Below are 12,543 nucleotides of genomic sequence, written 5' to 3' on the forward strand. Positions count from 1 at the left end.
TCTGTCTGGCGACGGCTTCATGCTTCCATGCTTCATGCATTCCTCCGCCTCCAAGCATCGACTGTGGGTCGCAATAATACCCATCAATCATCTTCATGTTTAACGGAGCGGACAAATTAGATCAGTGACCATCGCGTTTGAAACAACAATCACAACGAGATGATATCGTCAAATCAGGGGAATCTCTAATGACCATTCCAGACCATCCAGATCATCTTCGTTCCTTGAGTCCTTTCTTCCTACCCCTGTTTTCGCCTGATAAGCAAAACATTGGCCTCAGTTCCTGCCCACACTGAAGTCTGTGGGTGGCATATTTCAATCTCGCTCAATCTAGACCCCACTTAGTCTCATTCTCTGAAGGCAATCTACTATCATCATTACTCTTATTATTATTTATTGTCATCCCTCAACCGTCTACTACGCATAAATAGAAAGCATGGATATCACCGCTCATAACTTTGGGCTAACTCTCCCTATGCTCCTAGATGAGTTGTCAACCTGCTGTTTTGTAGCCCTGGACTTCGAGTTCTCAGGAATAGCAAAAGCTCTCGATGGAGGCACGAGCCGGAGGAGCACACTTCAGGAGCGGTACGAAGAGGTCAAGACATCTGCCGACCACTTCCAGATTTTGCAGGTCGGCTTGACCATCTGTCATGAAGACCCGATGGAAGGTTGGGAGTCCTCCATCGATTTGCTGCCCGAACAAAGGCGCTAACTGGAAGGCGAAGGTATCTACACCCTGCGGCCGTATAACCTGTATTTGAGCCCGATCATTGACGACAGACTCGGAATCGAAAGGCACTGGTCCTTTCAAAGCAGCGGTACGCTTGCCGCAAAGCCCGCTGTCTCCGGCTACTAATCTGCTCTTCCATTCTAGCTGTTTCGTTTCTCTTGACCCACAGGTTTAGCATGGACTCGCTCTTCAGAAATGGCGTGGGTTATTTATCTCGAGACGAAGAGATCAAGGCCGTTGCCAGGGTCACTGAAAGGTTCAAACGTCCGGAAGCGACGACCACAATAGGTGTTGATGAAACCGAGTCTGAATCAATTGCCTTTCTCCAAGAAGTGCGACGTCTTGTGGATGAGTGGCTCGCGCTTGGTACAGTATGTCCCCTCTCCTCTACTCTGTGATGCTCGTCTGATTTCCGGCAGGCCCGTGGCAACTACCTCAACATCCCACCAGCCAGTCGTCCCGGTGCAGTCGAAAAGCCTGGTCTCATGCCGGTGGAGCTTAACAGATTCCAAAAGAGACTCATATATCAACTTATAGAGGTGGAGTACCCGTTGCTGAAAGCTTTCGGACGGCCGGCCGGGTTCCTGCAAATCATAGACCGCGACGAGAAGCGGGAACAAGCCGTCCTTGCGCAGAAAATCGAGTCTACGCAGAAGAGAGCTTGGGAACAGACGGGGTTCAGATGGGTCGCCGAGGCTCTGGCTGGTGGTGATCTCACCAATCTCCCGCAGGACTACTTTAGCAACCGCTGGGCAGGCTTGCAAGGGCCAAGGCCCCAGCTGAATTCAGATCAAATCAAGCAACGCCTGCGAGCCACTCGACCAGTGCTCGTGGGTCACAATCTTTTCACCGACCTGATATACTTCTGCCGATGCTTCTTCGGGCCTCTGCCGGATCGTGTCGAGGAGTTTCAATCGATGACTCATGAGATGTTTCCTGTTCTGATGGATACAAAATATATGGCTACCCATGATTGCGGTTCCATCAACCCTACGTCTTCCTTGCAAGATATTCACAACAAGCTGGCTCCCGACCCTTACCCGAAGACCAGTAAGTAGCCTTCACCAGGTCCGCCATCTAGATGAGACTAACATACCTGCTTCTGCTAGAGCTTGCTTCTCGGCATACAAAATACGAAGCTCACGGCATCAACCATGAGGCGGGCTATGACAGTTTGCTCACCGCCGAAGTCTTCATCAAGCTCTCTGCACAGCTTCGGGACCGGGGCGCAGACGATGAACCTACACCGCCAGCCCAGGAGCTTATCTGGCAGGGTCAACCGATTACACAGATAAAGACTCCAGACAGGGGCGCAGACAAAACTGAGTTTGGGCAGGGTCAGAGGCTGAGCCTGCCTATCCAACAACAGAATCGAGACAGAAGCAAGAACACACAGGCGACAGGATTAACTCCAAAGTCTGGTCGGCCTGCGTCGGCTGAGTCGCACGAGCAGCTCGTTGAGCATACGATCAATAATTATATGAATCTCCACACGGGCGAGGCTGAGGAGGCTAGCAAGAGCGCGGCTCTCAGTGTCAGCGCTGGGTGTCCAGGAGCGTCTGGGATGGCGCTGAGACCCAATAACTCGATAGCAATCCAAGATAGAGCTAACCGTGGACAGCTGATCCCTCGACTAGACGCCAAATTCTGGAGCACCTACGGAAACAAGTTGCGTGTCTTTGGGACGCAAGAGAGGGTGTGCCACTTTGGTTGAAGCGGATCGAGACCACCAGAGATAGCAATCCCAAAGACTCCGGCATGGAAGTAATGTAGCGATGAGCTTGTGATTTACATTTACTACAAATTACAAAGCCCGAGTATCACAATTGCCCAGCGTAACTATACTGAGTAATGGCGGGGAATGTATGCAGCGTCTATCTAACAGTACACCTTGGTTCAAGAAGGTACCGCTAGCGAAAAATGGCCGCAAAGTACTCACTCTGAGCACCGGGAAAATGATCGACTGGTCGTGGAAAAACTAGAACAGTGACGATAAGGAAATGGTGCCGTGAGGAGAAAGAAAAGAAAAAAGAGAGAGAACGGATTTGGTGGGGACGGGTTATAAAGGACCTGGTCACGTGTAATGCTAGCCTTGGGACGGGACTAGAATTGTTCCGGCTGGAGTCTCGCCGACAGACAGACAGAGAGAGAGAGAGAGAGAGAGAGAAGCAGGTGACCGCCGCGCCGCCAACTTTTCTCGTCCAGTATCGGCGTCCGGGAGGGAGTAGTATATTGACAATCACACACCCCCCACCCCCCAAACATTTCACATAGCCCTTTGGAGAGATGTCTTCCGGGTCCAATGGTGCCAGGCGCATAGCGTCGCTTCTGCGTGAGTGAATCTTAATTTTCTGTCTTTCCACATTTTGCTTTGCAATCGGACGACGGACAGCTAAACTGTTTTCTATCTTTCCCCAACAACAGGGCCTTCCGCCTCCGACTCTAGAGTGTGCAGAAGCTGTCAAGAGACCATTGTCCGCCGCCAATATGCCTCTGCCGCGACGAAACAGGGCCCCCCCGAGACCACGACCGCGCCGCCCAGCTCGGCCTTCCCCGTCGTGAAGCCCACCCACACCATCAAAGCCGGCGTACTGCTGTCCCGGCAGCCCCAGATCACCCGCGACCTGACCGATTTCGAGAAGGCGTACTTCTTCTACCAGCGCCGCCTGAACGAGCGGCTGACGCTCCCCTTCACCAAGTACTTCTACTTCAAGCGCGGCACGCCCGCCGACGAGGACTGGAAGCGCAAGATCCGCGAGCGCCAGACCGCCGCCCGCGACATCGGCAAGTACAACGCCTACTCGAAGGACGCGTGGAACGACGAGCTGCTCGTGGGCGCCGTCGAGTCCGACCCGGCCCACCAGGTCGAGATGCTCGTCCAGGACGCCGAGGCCACCGCCAATGCCACCTCCCAGGACACCAGCAAGAAGGAGGAGATCCCCCGGCCGTTCCCCCGGTGGACGGAGGCGGACGAGAAGGGTGACGACAAGAGTCTGAACCGGGCCCTGCAGCGGACGCTGTATCTTCTCGTGCAGTCAAAGGAGGGATACTGGAAGTTGCCCAGCTCGGCGGTGGAGCCGGAGGAGACGATGAAGCAGGTATGTTTTTTCTCTCTTGAACATGGGTGATTGTGAAAACGCGGCGTCCTCTAACCTTTCGTTGCAGGCTGCCCAACGTACCCTCGCCCAGGCGGCGGGTGTCAACATGAACACCTGGTTCGTGGGCTACCACCCCGTCGGCCACTACGTCTACAACCTCCGCAAACCCTCCTCGGAGCTCCGCGGCGAGAAGACCTTCTTCATGAAGGCGCGCATCTTCACGGGCCAGGCCGACTTGACTGGCAATGCTGATAGCCTGACCGATTTCAAGTGGTTGGCCAAGGACGAGATTGCCAAGTACGTCCGGCCACAGTACTATGCCAGCATCAAGAACATGCTGGCCGAGCGGTAAACGAAAACCTCCTGAGGATGTTTTTGCTTCGTTTCCACTGTACTGTTAGGATAGAATTAGATTGTTGAGGGGGTCTGCGGGGTGTGTGTGGCAGTTAGAACCGGGAATATTTGCATATATCATTTTGTATGTGTCTGCGTGTGTGTGTCATGTATAACTAGCTTTCTTTACTACCAAAGTTCTTATTCCAGTTAACTGTTGGATATCATGTGCAAACAACCGTCTGCTGCCTTGACCTTTCCCTTGCAATTGCACCCCTGAACGCCATGCCACTCACGAGAGAGATATCCCCCCGATGATAAGGACAAATCATAACACCCAAACAACAAACCAAACCACAAAATAGAACCATTCACTTCAAATTAAACTTCTGCCCCTGCACAACCGGCTGCCCCTTAGCCACCACCCCCTTGGCCAAACTCTTCCCACACATCGGACAAGCTAGATCTACCCGTCAGTAACTTAACTAACTTGTGTTATTCCCATAAAAAAAACACAACACAACCCCTCTCGCGAAGCACACAACAGAAGAACAGGGGGACAAACAATTCTTCTGATAAGCGCACCGCTGGCAGTACTTCCGGCCCTGCTCGGTCTTGGTCTTGCACATCTCGCACGAGGACGAGTACGCCGCGTAGGGATTCTTAGCCTTGGAGCTGAGGAGTTTACTCTGGCGTTGTGGGTTAGTGACTACCAGTAGAAAGATTGGGGAGCAGCGACTAACCTTCCCGATCCCCGTGTTCCCTAACGTGGCTTTCGATTTGTCTGTGTGACTGCTGCTGGCGCTGCCGCTGGTCGCGGGGGAGCCGTAGTACATCTCGCTCTTGCGCTTTACGCCCGGGGTGGCTAGTTCGGTTTGTTTGAGTTTTTTTTGGCATTTGGCGCAGACCATTTTGGATTTTTTTTAAAGATTGGGGTGGATGGGGTGGGAGGGGTTTATTGGTTTGTTTGGGGTTGGAGGGTAGAGCTGAGGGGATTTCTATGAGGGATTAGGTGGATAGTTGAGGTGTTGGATGCTTGCTGGTGGATGGATGGAGAGATGGATGGAGAGATGTGGCGCGGGGCCGGATGGCTATGACGCCACTTGGTGGTGTGGCGCAGTTGCTGGGGGGGTGTGCTGCGTTTGATGTATTTGAGTAAATGATCATTCAGTTTATTTGGTTTCAGTTGGACTCTGGTAATTGTAGTTTCTAGGAAATGGATCGGACTATGATCTGCTGATGATTGATTTTGGTGTTCACTACTGAGGAAGGTTTGGTAAGAGTGGTTGCTGGTGGTATGGTTCTATATTTCTGCGGGCAACTGGCCGCGTACTAGAGGTCCAGAGGTTTGAAGTAGTGTTTAGATGCAGTAACCGTTGGCCATGTAGACCTCTCACTAAGTTCCTTACAAATGGAAAGCACAAGATAGAGTCACTCGTCAACTTTAGTAGTGGAATGGTGCTTGTACTCAGAACAATGCCCATCCAATTACACCAGGGTTAATATCCCACTGGCAAGTGACAAGTCATAGTTCGAAGAATATTCCAGGTCATCGTGCCTTAGCCTCCAAGCAGGCCAATAACCACCAATATCCCGAAAACACATGCAAATCCTCGGATTCGCCTGCAGTTTGCTTGGGCTGACACAGGAACGAGATCCACACCACGCTGGCCGGGTGGTGTGTAGCCTTTCGAGACCCGAGACGCAGCTCGGAGGGAACCTGAAGTCCATTTGAGTGAAATCATAACAATATGGATGGACTACAGCTAGACAAAGTGCAGTCATCTGCGAGGGTGGGTGGTGTGGCAACTGGCGAGGATTAAATACTGACTTCGCCCACTTCGGCTTCAGCTCTTCTTCACCCACCCCTAACCTCGAGCCCACCAATGTCCGACCAGCAGCTCACAGTCGTTAATGCTCAGCCAACTGGACTCTCAGCTGTTCTGGACTCTCAGCTTTCCAGGGGTCCACTCTTCAGAGGCCTGCATCATGGCAGGGCTGTCTGGTGGTTGTTTTTTTGTTTCCCAATGGCTGCAGGGTGACCCGCCACTCGTGAACTGGTCTGCATCGGTCACTGATGCGTTGCTAACCCAGACCGCAGACTGGATGCTTCCAGACGGCGAAAGCGAAGACCAAGACTGAGAGAAAGTTACTGACATAAACTGACAAGAATAGAAAGCACGCCTGCGCACAGGAAAAAGAGAAACATCGAACTATTGGCGGCGCATGGTGCACAGTCAAACCAACTCTATGGAACCTTTAGCTCCACGCTCCACGCTCCACGAGCGCCAATTCCAGCAGAGTGGTTCGGCCGCTTGCTGTCCAATCTTTCTGCCAGATCTTCATTCTGGCAAAGCCAACCAGCATGCTCTGTCCCCAGCCATGGCAATATAAAACAGTGGCCCCTGGTGGTGGGAATTGCCACGGCTGGGCGCTCTCATCCTCGGGCTTCTTGTCAGATTCCCGCCGGTTTTCGTCAGGACTTAATACATCACCAGTGGCTTCTACCATTGTTTCTCCCAGATCGACACGTATCAAACGTCACCTACACCTTCATCCTGCCTGAGGTCTACTAGACTGCACTGGAGGAGACAAACTTTGCCAAAAGTCTTATCCCTGACTCCGGGATTTTGCTTTTTTTGTCAGATCCTTCTTGGCCGCCCGGACCAGGCTTGGACTCCCTACTAGCTTCTCGACCACTGACGCCTTCTTCCCTCATTAGCTCTCGATCAGCGGAATTGGACGGCACGTTTAGGTCGAAGACGGCGTGGCCAACCGGGGGGTGGTGAGTCCCTTGCTTCAAGGAGGTTCACGAAAGGGGACCTCGACTACACAGCGGCACACCTTCACCGCGATTCTATCCTCCCAATTCTCTCGCAGATACTTCTTCTACTCTCTCGACGGAATTGATTTCCTTAGTCTGACGACCGTTCGATGCTTAAGGTTTGAACCTTAAAGTGGTGGTTGATCCAAGGTGCTTGTCATACGTTCGGGCGGGTCAAACGCGGGGTTCTGCTGCGATATAGATTATACGGATCACACGCTCCCCAGGAAACCGACACAATGCCTCCCAATGGCTCTTCGTTCACATCTTTGAATCTTCCATCAGCATTTACCCTCCCGCGATGCATGGAGTACTTCACCGTTACTGCGGGACCCAACACGGATCTTTGGCGCAAACCAGGTGTCCGTGACACCGCCACCGCTCCAATCGTCTTCACCTCACTCCGACGCCGGTTCGAGGTCGCCGAGGTGACCGTGACCGCGGACTGGGAGATGGAATGGGATCAAGGCGGGCTAGTGATCTTCGCCGGAGCGGCACCGCAGTCATCCGAGGACGGACCAATGCACCATGTGCCATTGTCACCACCGCTACCGGGGACGTCTCCCGCCGCCGCCGCCGCTCGACTCGGAGCCACGCCCCATGCTCATGTCAGCCCCGGCAAATGGGTCAAAGCCGGCATGGAGTTCTGCTCCGGGACGATGAATGTCTCCAGCGTTAGCGCGACGGTCGACGGCGCGGACTGGTGCGCCTCGCCGTTATCCTACCCGGAACACGGCCCTGCGATGGTGCACTCGCTGCGGATCAAGCTGGAGCGGGTCGGCCACGCCCTCTGGATCTGGTACCAGGTGCCCGCCGTCGCGGCGCCGTATGCGATGATGACGTCGGGTGCGCTGCCCAGTGGGATGTGGCGCAAGCTGCGGGAAGTGACCTGGTTCTTCTACGGGGTCGAGGACAAGTTCGTGCACGTGGGCGTGTACGCCAGTCGCCCGAACCGGCTGTCGCGCAGTGCGACGATGTGGGAGATGATGAATGGGGATGGGTCGGAGGGGACGGGGGCGGCGGATGGATTGGTGGTCGAGTTTGAGGATCTGGAGATTTCTTAGGAGTTGAAATTTGTGCTGGAGTTTTTTCGAATGCTCATGGCGATGGTTGCTGCTGCAGGATAGCATGATGGGCGTTTCCCGGGTTTTCATGAGTTTGGCGACCGCTGCTGCTGCTGCTTCTCTTTCTTTCTTGAGTGTGTCTCCTTGGTAATCTGGTTATGGCGAGAGCGGAACCGGCGTCCTTGACGGGGAGCTTTCAGCGGGAGCTACTTGTGCGTTTGGATGCATTGAGGGTTCAAGTTGCTATATAGGCTTTTAGGTACTGTCTAATCTACCGAATGTTCTCGTTTCTAGAGACCGAGAGGCATATCCGACCTCCTCGCAATGACACCTTATTCTTTGGCGTCATTGGCCAGCATCCTCCTGGAACACGTATCTCATTCTCGAGTCGATGCAATGCCACCAACTCCATGAGAACAGCCGATGCCATCCACAATTTTCTTAATTCGTGTTCGTGTTCAGGAACTGTCCAGCAACCATCGCAATCTGTGCAGTACAGTGCAGCTCCAGTACACTCTTCTGTTTCACCAACATGAAAATCGACGTTCGACGATCCGGCCCATCGAAACACACACCTACCTCTCTGGCAGAGATGCATGCATGCAACCCCGAACCGGTCAACAGACCACCGAGTCCAAGTAGTCCAAAGATCTTCCCGAGTTCTCTGCCTAGAGTTCGGGTATGGCCATGCTCAACTGCCTCTCTTTTCTGTTGCCTGTCTTATCTACGTAGGTATAGCGGAATCAAACCAACAATTGCGGCGTCGTCATGCGACAGTTGCCCGAATGGAGCAGCCCCTCCATAGCCAGCCCGGTGCCCGCCCGGCCGCCTAGGGCCAGGGCAGGGCAGGGCAGGGCAGGGCAGGGCAGGGCAGGGCACAAAAAACCCTTGACGCTTTCCGTGGGTTCCGCTCCCGACCCTCCCTTCCTCTCCTCTCCACCCGCCGGGTCTGGTTCTTGACTCTGGAGAGAATAGTGGAACGACTCAACGAGGATGGAGAAAGGGGGAAAAGGGTTTCTTTTTCTTTTTCAGTGTGCTGCATCGCCTTACAATCAGGGGAGGGAGAAAAGGGATACGAGAATTTGACGGGTTATAAAAAGAACAGATCCCCCCAATATATCGGCAATAAGGGGGAGGGGCATCATGGTGATGGATACGGAGTACGGTAGATGGACTCGACTCCGCAGGGTGGGATAGGGGGAAGATGAGAATGAGGGATACGAGAAAGGCGAGACGAGACGAGACAAGACAAGACTCCAGGGTTCAGGTTGTTGTGTGGAGTGAGGTCATTTTGAGTGCCAGTGGCTAGGAATGAAAGCTTTTTTTTTCCCACCGGTTCATGTGCTGCTCTTGGATGTACTGTACTGTACATAAATAATTTACTACAGTGTACTGGTAGTGTAGGTGTTAGTAAGTTATAGTTAGTTAAGTTACTGTAGTCAGCCTGCTCCCCAATGGTTGAGCAGGTAACCTAACCTAGTGCCAGCACAGCAAGCAACTGTGGGACCCCCTCTCTCGGAGGCTGCAGCAGCGCAGCAGCAGCAGCAGCAGCAGCGCAGGGAGATCCTGCGGCGGAGATCTTGGTGTGCATATCGACTCCGTAAAGTCCAGTAAGTTAACCTGCACCGATGGGGAATGCCCAGATCCGAGAGTGTATTTATTCAGTTACTCCGGCCTACCTATAAATTACAAACTGATTCGATGGATATTTACTCGAATGCTGGAGCTGGTTGTATGATGTTTTTTCTTCTTGTTTTGTTTTGTTTTTCCCTCTCTTCCTTGGGAGGGAGCGCCCGGTGGAGATCCCGAATCACAGGAAGGGAAGATTATTGATGGCGCCACTATTTTGGGGGGGGTCTGCCGACGCCACTAGTGGTTAGCTAGCACCCTGGTGGTCTTTCTGCTTGAGATTCTGAAGTCGTCTTCCTGTGGTCAGTTGCGACGGGTAGGATGTACTGTACTGTAGGGCAGCAATTGACAACTTGAGCGAGTGGTACAGATAGATAGTTGTACTGTACACAAAAGAGCACAACGCTTTTCAAGGTGCTGGGAAATCCACAAATATAGAAATTCTTATCTATCTACCTAGTACCGGGCAAAAGCCGCCCACACATCCAGCTGCATGCTTACCTCAGCCGTGCAACGGTCCAGAAGTGGATGCCTTTTACTGGCGGTGATTGGCGGGGCTGGCTCACCGCATTTTCTTTTCTGCTTTTAGTTCGAGTTCCCGATCTGCGTGCACCGCACTGCATCGCAGGTCTTGTTCTTCTTGCAGGCTTGCAGCTCCCTCTCTCCCCTCTCTCTATCCATGATGAGCTTGCCAATGGCCCGATTGGGGAACCCTGGCAAGAAGAGACGCCTTTTCTTCCGCCGCGGATTGGTTCGTGGAGGATGGTTGATGTCTGATAACCTTGGCGGAGTGGGTGGTTTTGCGTAGGATTAAACTCTTGGGCCTCTCTTATCCTCCCCTCCTCGCCTTTTTATGGTCAATTCTCCGGACTGTACGGAGTACATACATTGACGCTTAAACCATCAATCAAGTATAAGTTAATCGAGGAGAAACACAAGAGACAAGATGGTCCGAAGCCAAACGCGAATTCAAAATGACATACAACCAAATCATTATTACGGTGCCAACTCCCAGCTGCCCCGCCAACTACCTAGTGGTCACCACCACCAGTAAACCGAACTAGTTCTCCATCGGTCTTCCGTGCGGACCCATTTTTACACTATTCAATTTTTTTTTTCCCGCTCTCTCCCTCACGCTTGCTGCTCGCATTCGAGTCAAAAGAGTTCAACCACAACACTGAACATACCTTCTGGGATTGACTGACTGACTGACTGACTGACTGAGTGACAGCCAGCCAGCCAGACAGACAGACAGACAGAAGCTAGACTAGTCCCAAAGTCTGCCACTGATTAACTTATTCCCGACTTCCCCTCTTCCCCCCTCTGTCTTCCCTCTTTGTTTATTTTACTATCATCATCAATTCTATTATCTCCAACTCACCAAACCACTCACTACCTTCCCAATTGTACCACCTTCCCCCTCCCTCCTCCCTGAACTACTCCTCCATCTTCCCCTCTTCTTCTTCCTCTTCCACTCCCTCTTCCTCTTCATACCTCTCCTAAGACACACATTCACATACACACCCACCCACCTTCCTCCCTTACCTCTTCTCCCCCCTCCCCCCTCCCCCCTCCTCATTTACCTTCCGTGCGCGGGTGGCCATTTTTTTTCTGATCCGGTCCGAAACTTCTCCGCATCCCGCCGGACGCTTCGCCTTTTGTACATTATCGCTGTTTTTGAGTTGAACTCCTCCTTTCGCTTCCCCTTTTGCGCTGTTGGTGAATATCCGGCGTTCCTAACGACTGTAACGACATCCCCCAACCTCGACGACGATCCACAATGGCTCCCCCCGCTGGTGAGACTGTGACCATCTCGATCCGACGTCCTATCGACGACCCCATCTACCTGGCCGGCACCTTCTCCGACCCTCAATGGGAACCCGTCGAGCTCAGCTCCAAGCCCGTCGACACCGAACCCGATGAGGACGGACTTATCTCCACCGAATATCTCTTCTGGCACGATCTGACCCTGCCTCCCGGCCAACATCAGTACAGATTCCGTGAGGGGAAAAAGGGCCCCTGGTTTCACGATGAAGCTGTAAAGCATGGTAGGCATTTCCCTCCGACATCTATGCCTGGGCTTTGCGTTGTGGCGCAGGGTTTCTGAGTTTGTAGGCTTGGTTCTTTGGGAGAGAGAAACTAATTGACTATGCTATGTAGTACCGGGTGAGGGTGGCCTCGTCAACGTGCTTACTGTTGGGGAGAAGGAGTCCGCGGCCGATGCTGTTCAGCCCGTTGTCGAGAACGATGTCAGCGAGAAGACGGAAGAGACTGTGTCGGAGGACGCCACGCCCAAGGAGAACGGGGTCAATGGAGTCGCCGAGCACGACACACCTGCGCAGGAGTCTACGCCCGAAGAGCACAAGCCTGAGCCTGTCGCCGCTCAAAAAGAGACCGAGCTGGAGGAGCCTGTCACTAACGGCAGCACCGCGACCACTAAGGTCAATGGAACCGAGACTGTGGAGCAGCCCTCGGAAGAAAAGCCTCCGGTCACTGCGAACGCCCCCGAAACCGTGGAAGAGAAGCCCGCCGAAGCCGAGCCAACCTCTGAGAAGGAAGAAGCCGCCGCCACGCAGACCCAAGAAGCTCCAGTCATCACTGAAGTTGCCGAAGCCGCCACAGACGCCGACAAGGACCAAACCAAGGAAGAAGAGCCGGCCACTGCGGTTGAGAGCGCCCCGGAAACCGACAGCAAGGCAGCTGAAGAGCCCCAGACGGAGAAGGTCGCCGACGAGCCCGTGTCTAAGGTCGAAGAGCCTGCTACCGAGAGTGCGGCCGTAGAGACTGCCGCGGAGGAAACCCCTGCAGTGGAAGCCGTCTCGGAAGAGCCTGCTAAGACCGAGCCCGTTGCGACTGAGACTG

The 12,543-nt window shown here is 53.4% G+C and overlaps 5 protein-coding genes across 5 annotated transcripts; 4 read left to right on the top strand and 1 right to left on the bottom strand.

The window, feature by feature from the left end:
- Positions 1-48: 48 nt before the first annotated feature.
- BO66DRAFT_422082 (CAF1 family ribonuclease) lies at positions 49-4,395 on the top strand. Its single transcript, XM_025650019.1, has 9 exons — positions 49-671; positions 729-821; positions 878-1,104; positions 1,153-1,783; positions 1,843-2,007; positions 2,070-2,149; positions 2,187-2,442; positions 3,158-3,831; positions 3,899-4,395. The coding sequence occupies exons 1-9, from the start codon at positions 437-439 to the stop codon at positions 4,181-4,183; spliced, it is 2,646 nt and encodes an 881-aa protein (XP_025501569.1). The 5' UTR covers positions 49-436; the 3' UTR covers positions 4,184-4,395.
- On the bottom strand, positions 4,286-5,203 carry BO66DRAFT_393709 (cysteine-rich PDZ-binding protein). The gene is made up of 2 exons (XM_025647822.1): positions 4,908-5,203; positions 4,286-4,853 (listed from the first exon to the last, which is right to left on the bottom strand). Exons 1-2 carry the CDS (start codon positions 5,073-5,075, stop codon positions 4,650-4,652), a joined length of 372 nt encoding a protein of 123 aa, XP_025501570.1. The 5' UTR covers positions 5,076-5,203; the 3' UTR covers positions 4,286-4,649.
- Positions 5,204-7,227: 2,024 nt separating this feature from the next.
- On the top strand, positions 7,228-8,052 carry BO66DRAFT_328696 (uncharacterized protein; the record flags this gene model as incomplete). Its single annotated transcript, XM_025643996.1, has 2 exons — positions 7,228-7,547; positions 7,602-8,052. 2 exons carry the CDS (start codon positions 7,228-7,230, stop codon positions 8,050-8,052), a joined length of 771 nt encoding a protein of 256 aa, XP_025501571.1.
- Positions 8,053-10,147: 2,095 nt separating this feature from the next.
- Positions 10,148-10,620, top strand: BO66DRAFT_152177 (uncharacterized protein). Its single transcript, XM_025642159.1, has one exon. The coding sequence runs from the start codon at positions 10,210-10,212 to the stop codon at positions 10,456-10,458; it is 249 nt and encodes an 82-aa protein (XP_025501572.1). The 5' UTR covers positions 10,148-10,209; the 3' UTR covers positions 10,459-10,620.
- Positions 10,621-11,479: 859 nt separating this feature from the next.
- On the top strand, positions 11,480-12,270 carry BO66DRAFT_287956 (PT repeat family protein; the record flags this gene model as incomplete). Its single annotated transcript, XM_025643148.1, has 3 exons — positions 11,480-11,703; positions 12,081-12,140; positions 12,222-12,270. Coding segments are annotated over 3 exons (333 nt in total), but the record flags the coding sequence as incomplete, so codon positions are not given.
- Positions 12,271-12,543: the final 273 nt, after the last annotated feature.

Source organism: Aspergillus aculeatinus (genome assembly GCF_003184765.1).
Source record: "Aspergillus aculeatinus CBS 121060 unplaced genomic scaffold BO66scaffold_40, whole genome shotgun sequence".
In the NCBI taxonomy this organism is placed as follows: Eukaryota; Fungi; Ascomycota; class Eurotiomycetes; order Eurotiales; family Aspergillaceae; genus Aspergillus; species Aspergillus aculeatinus.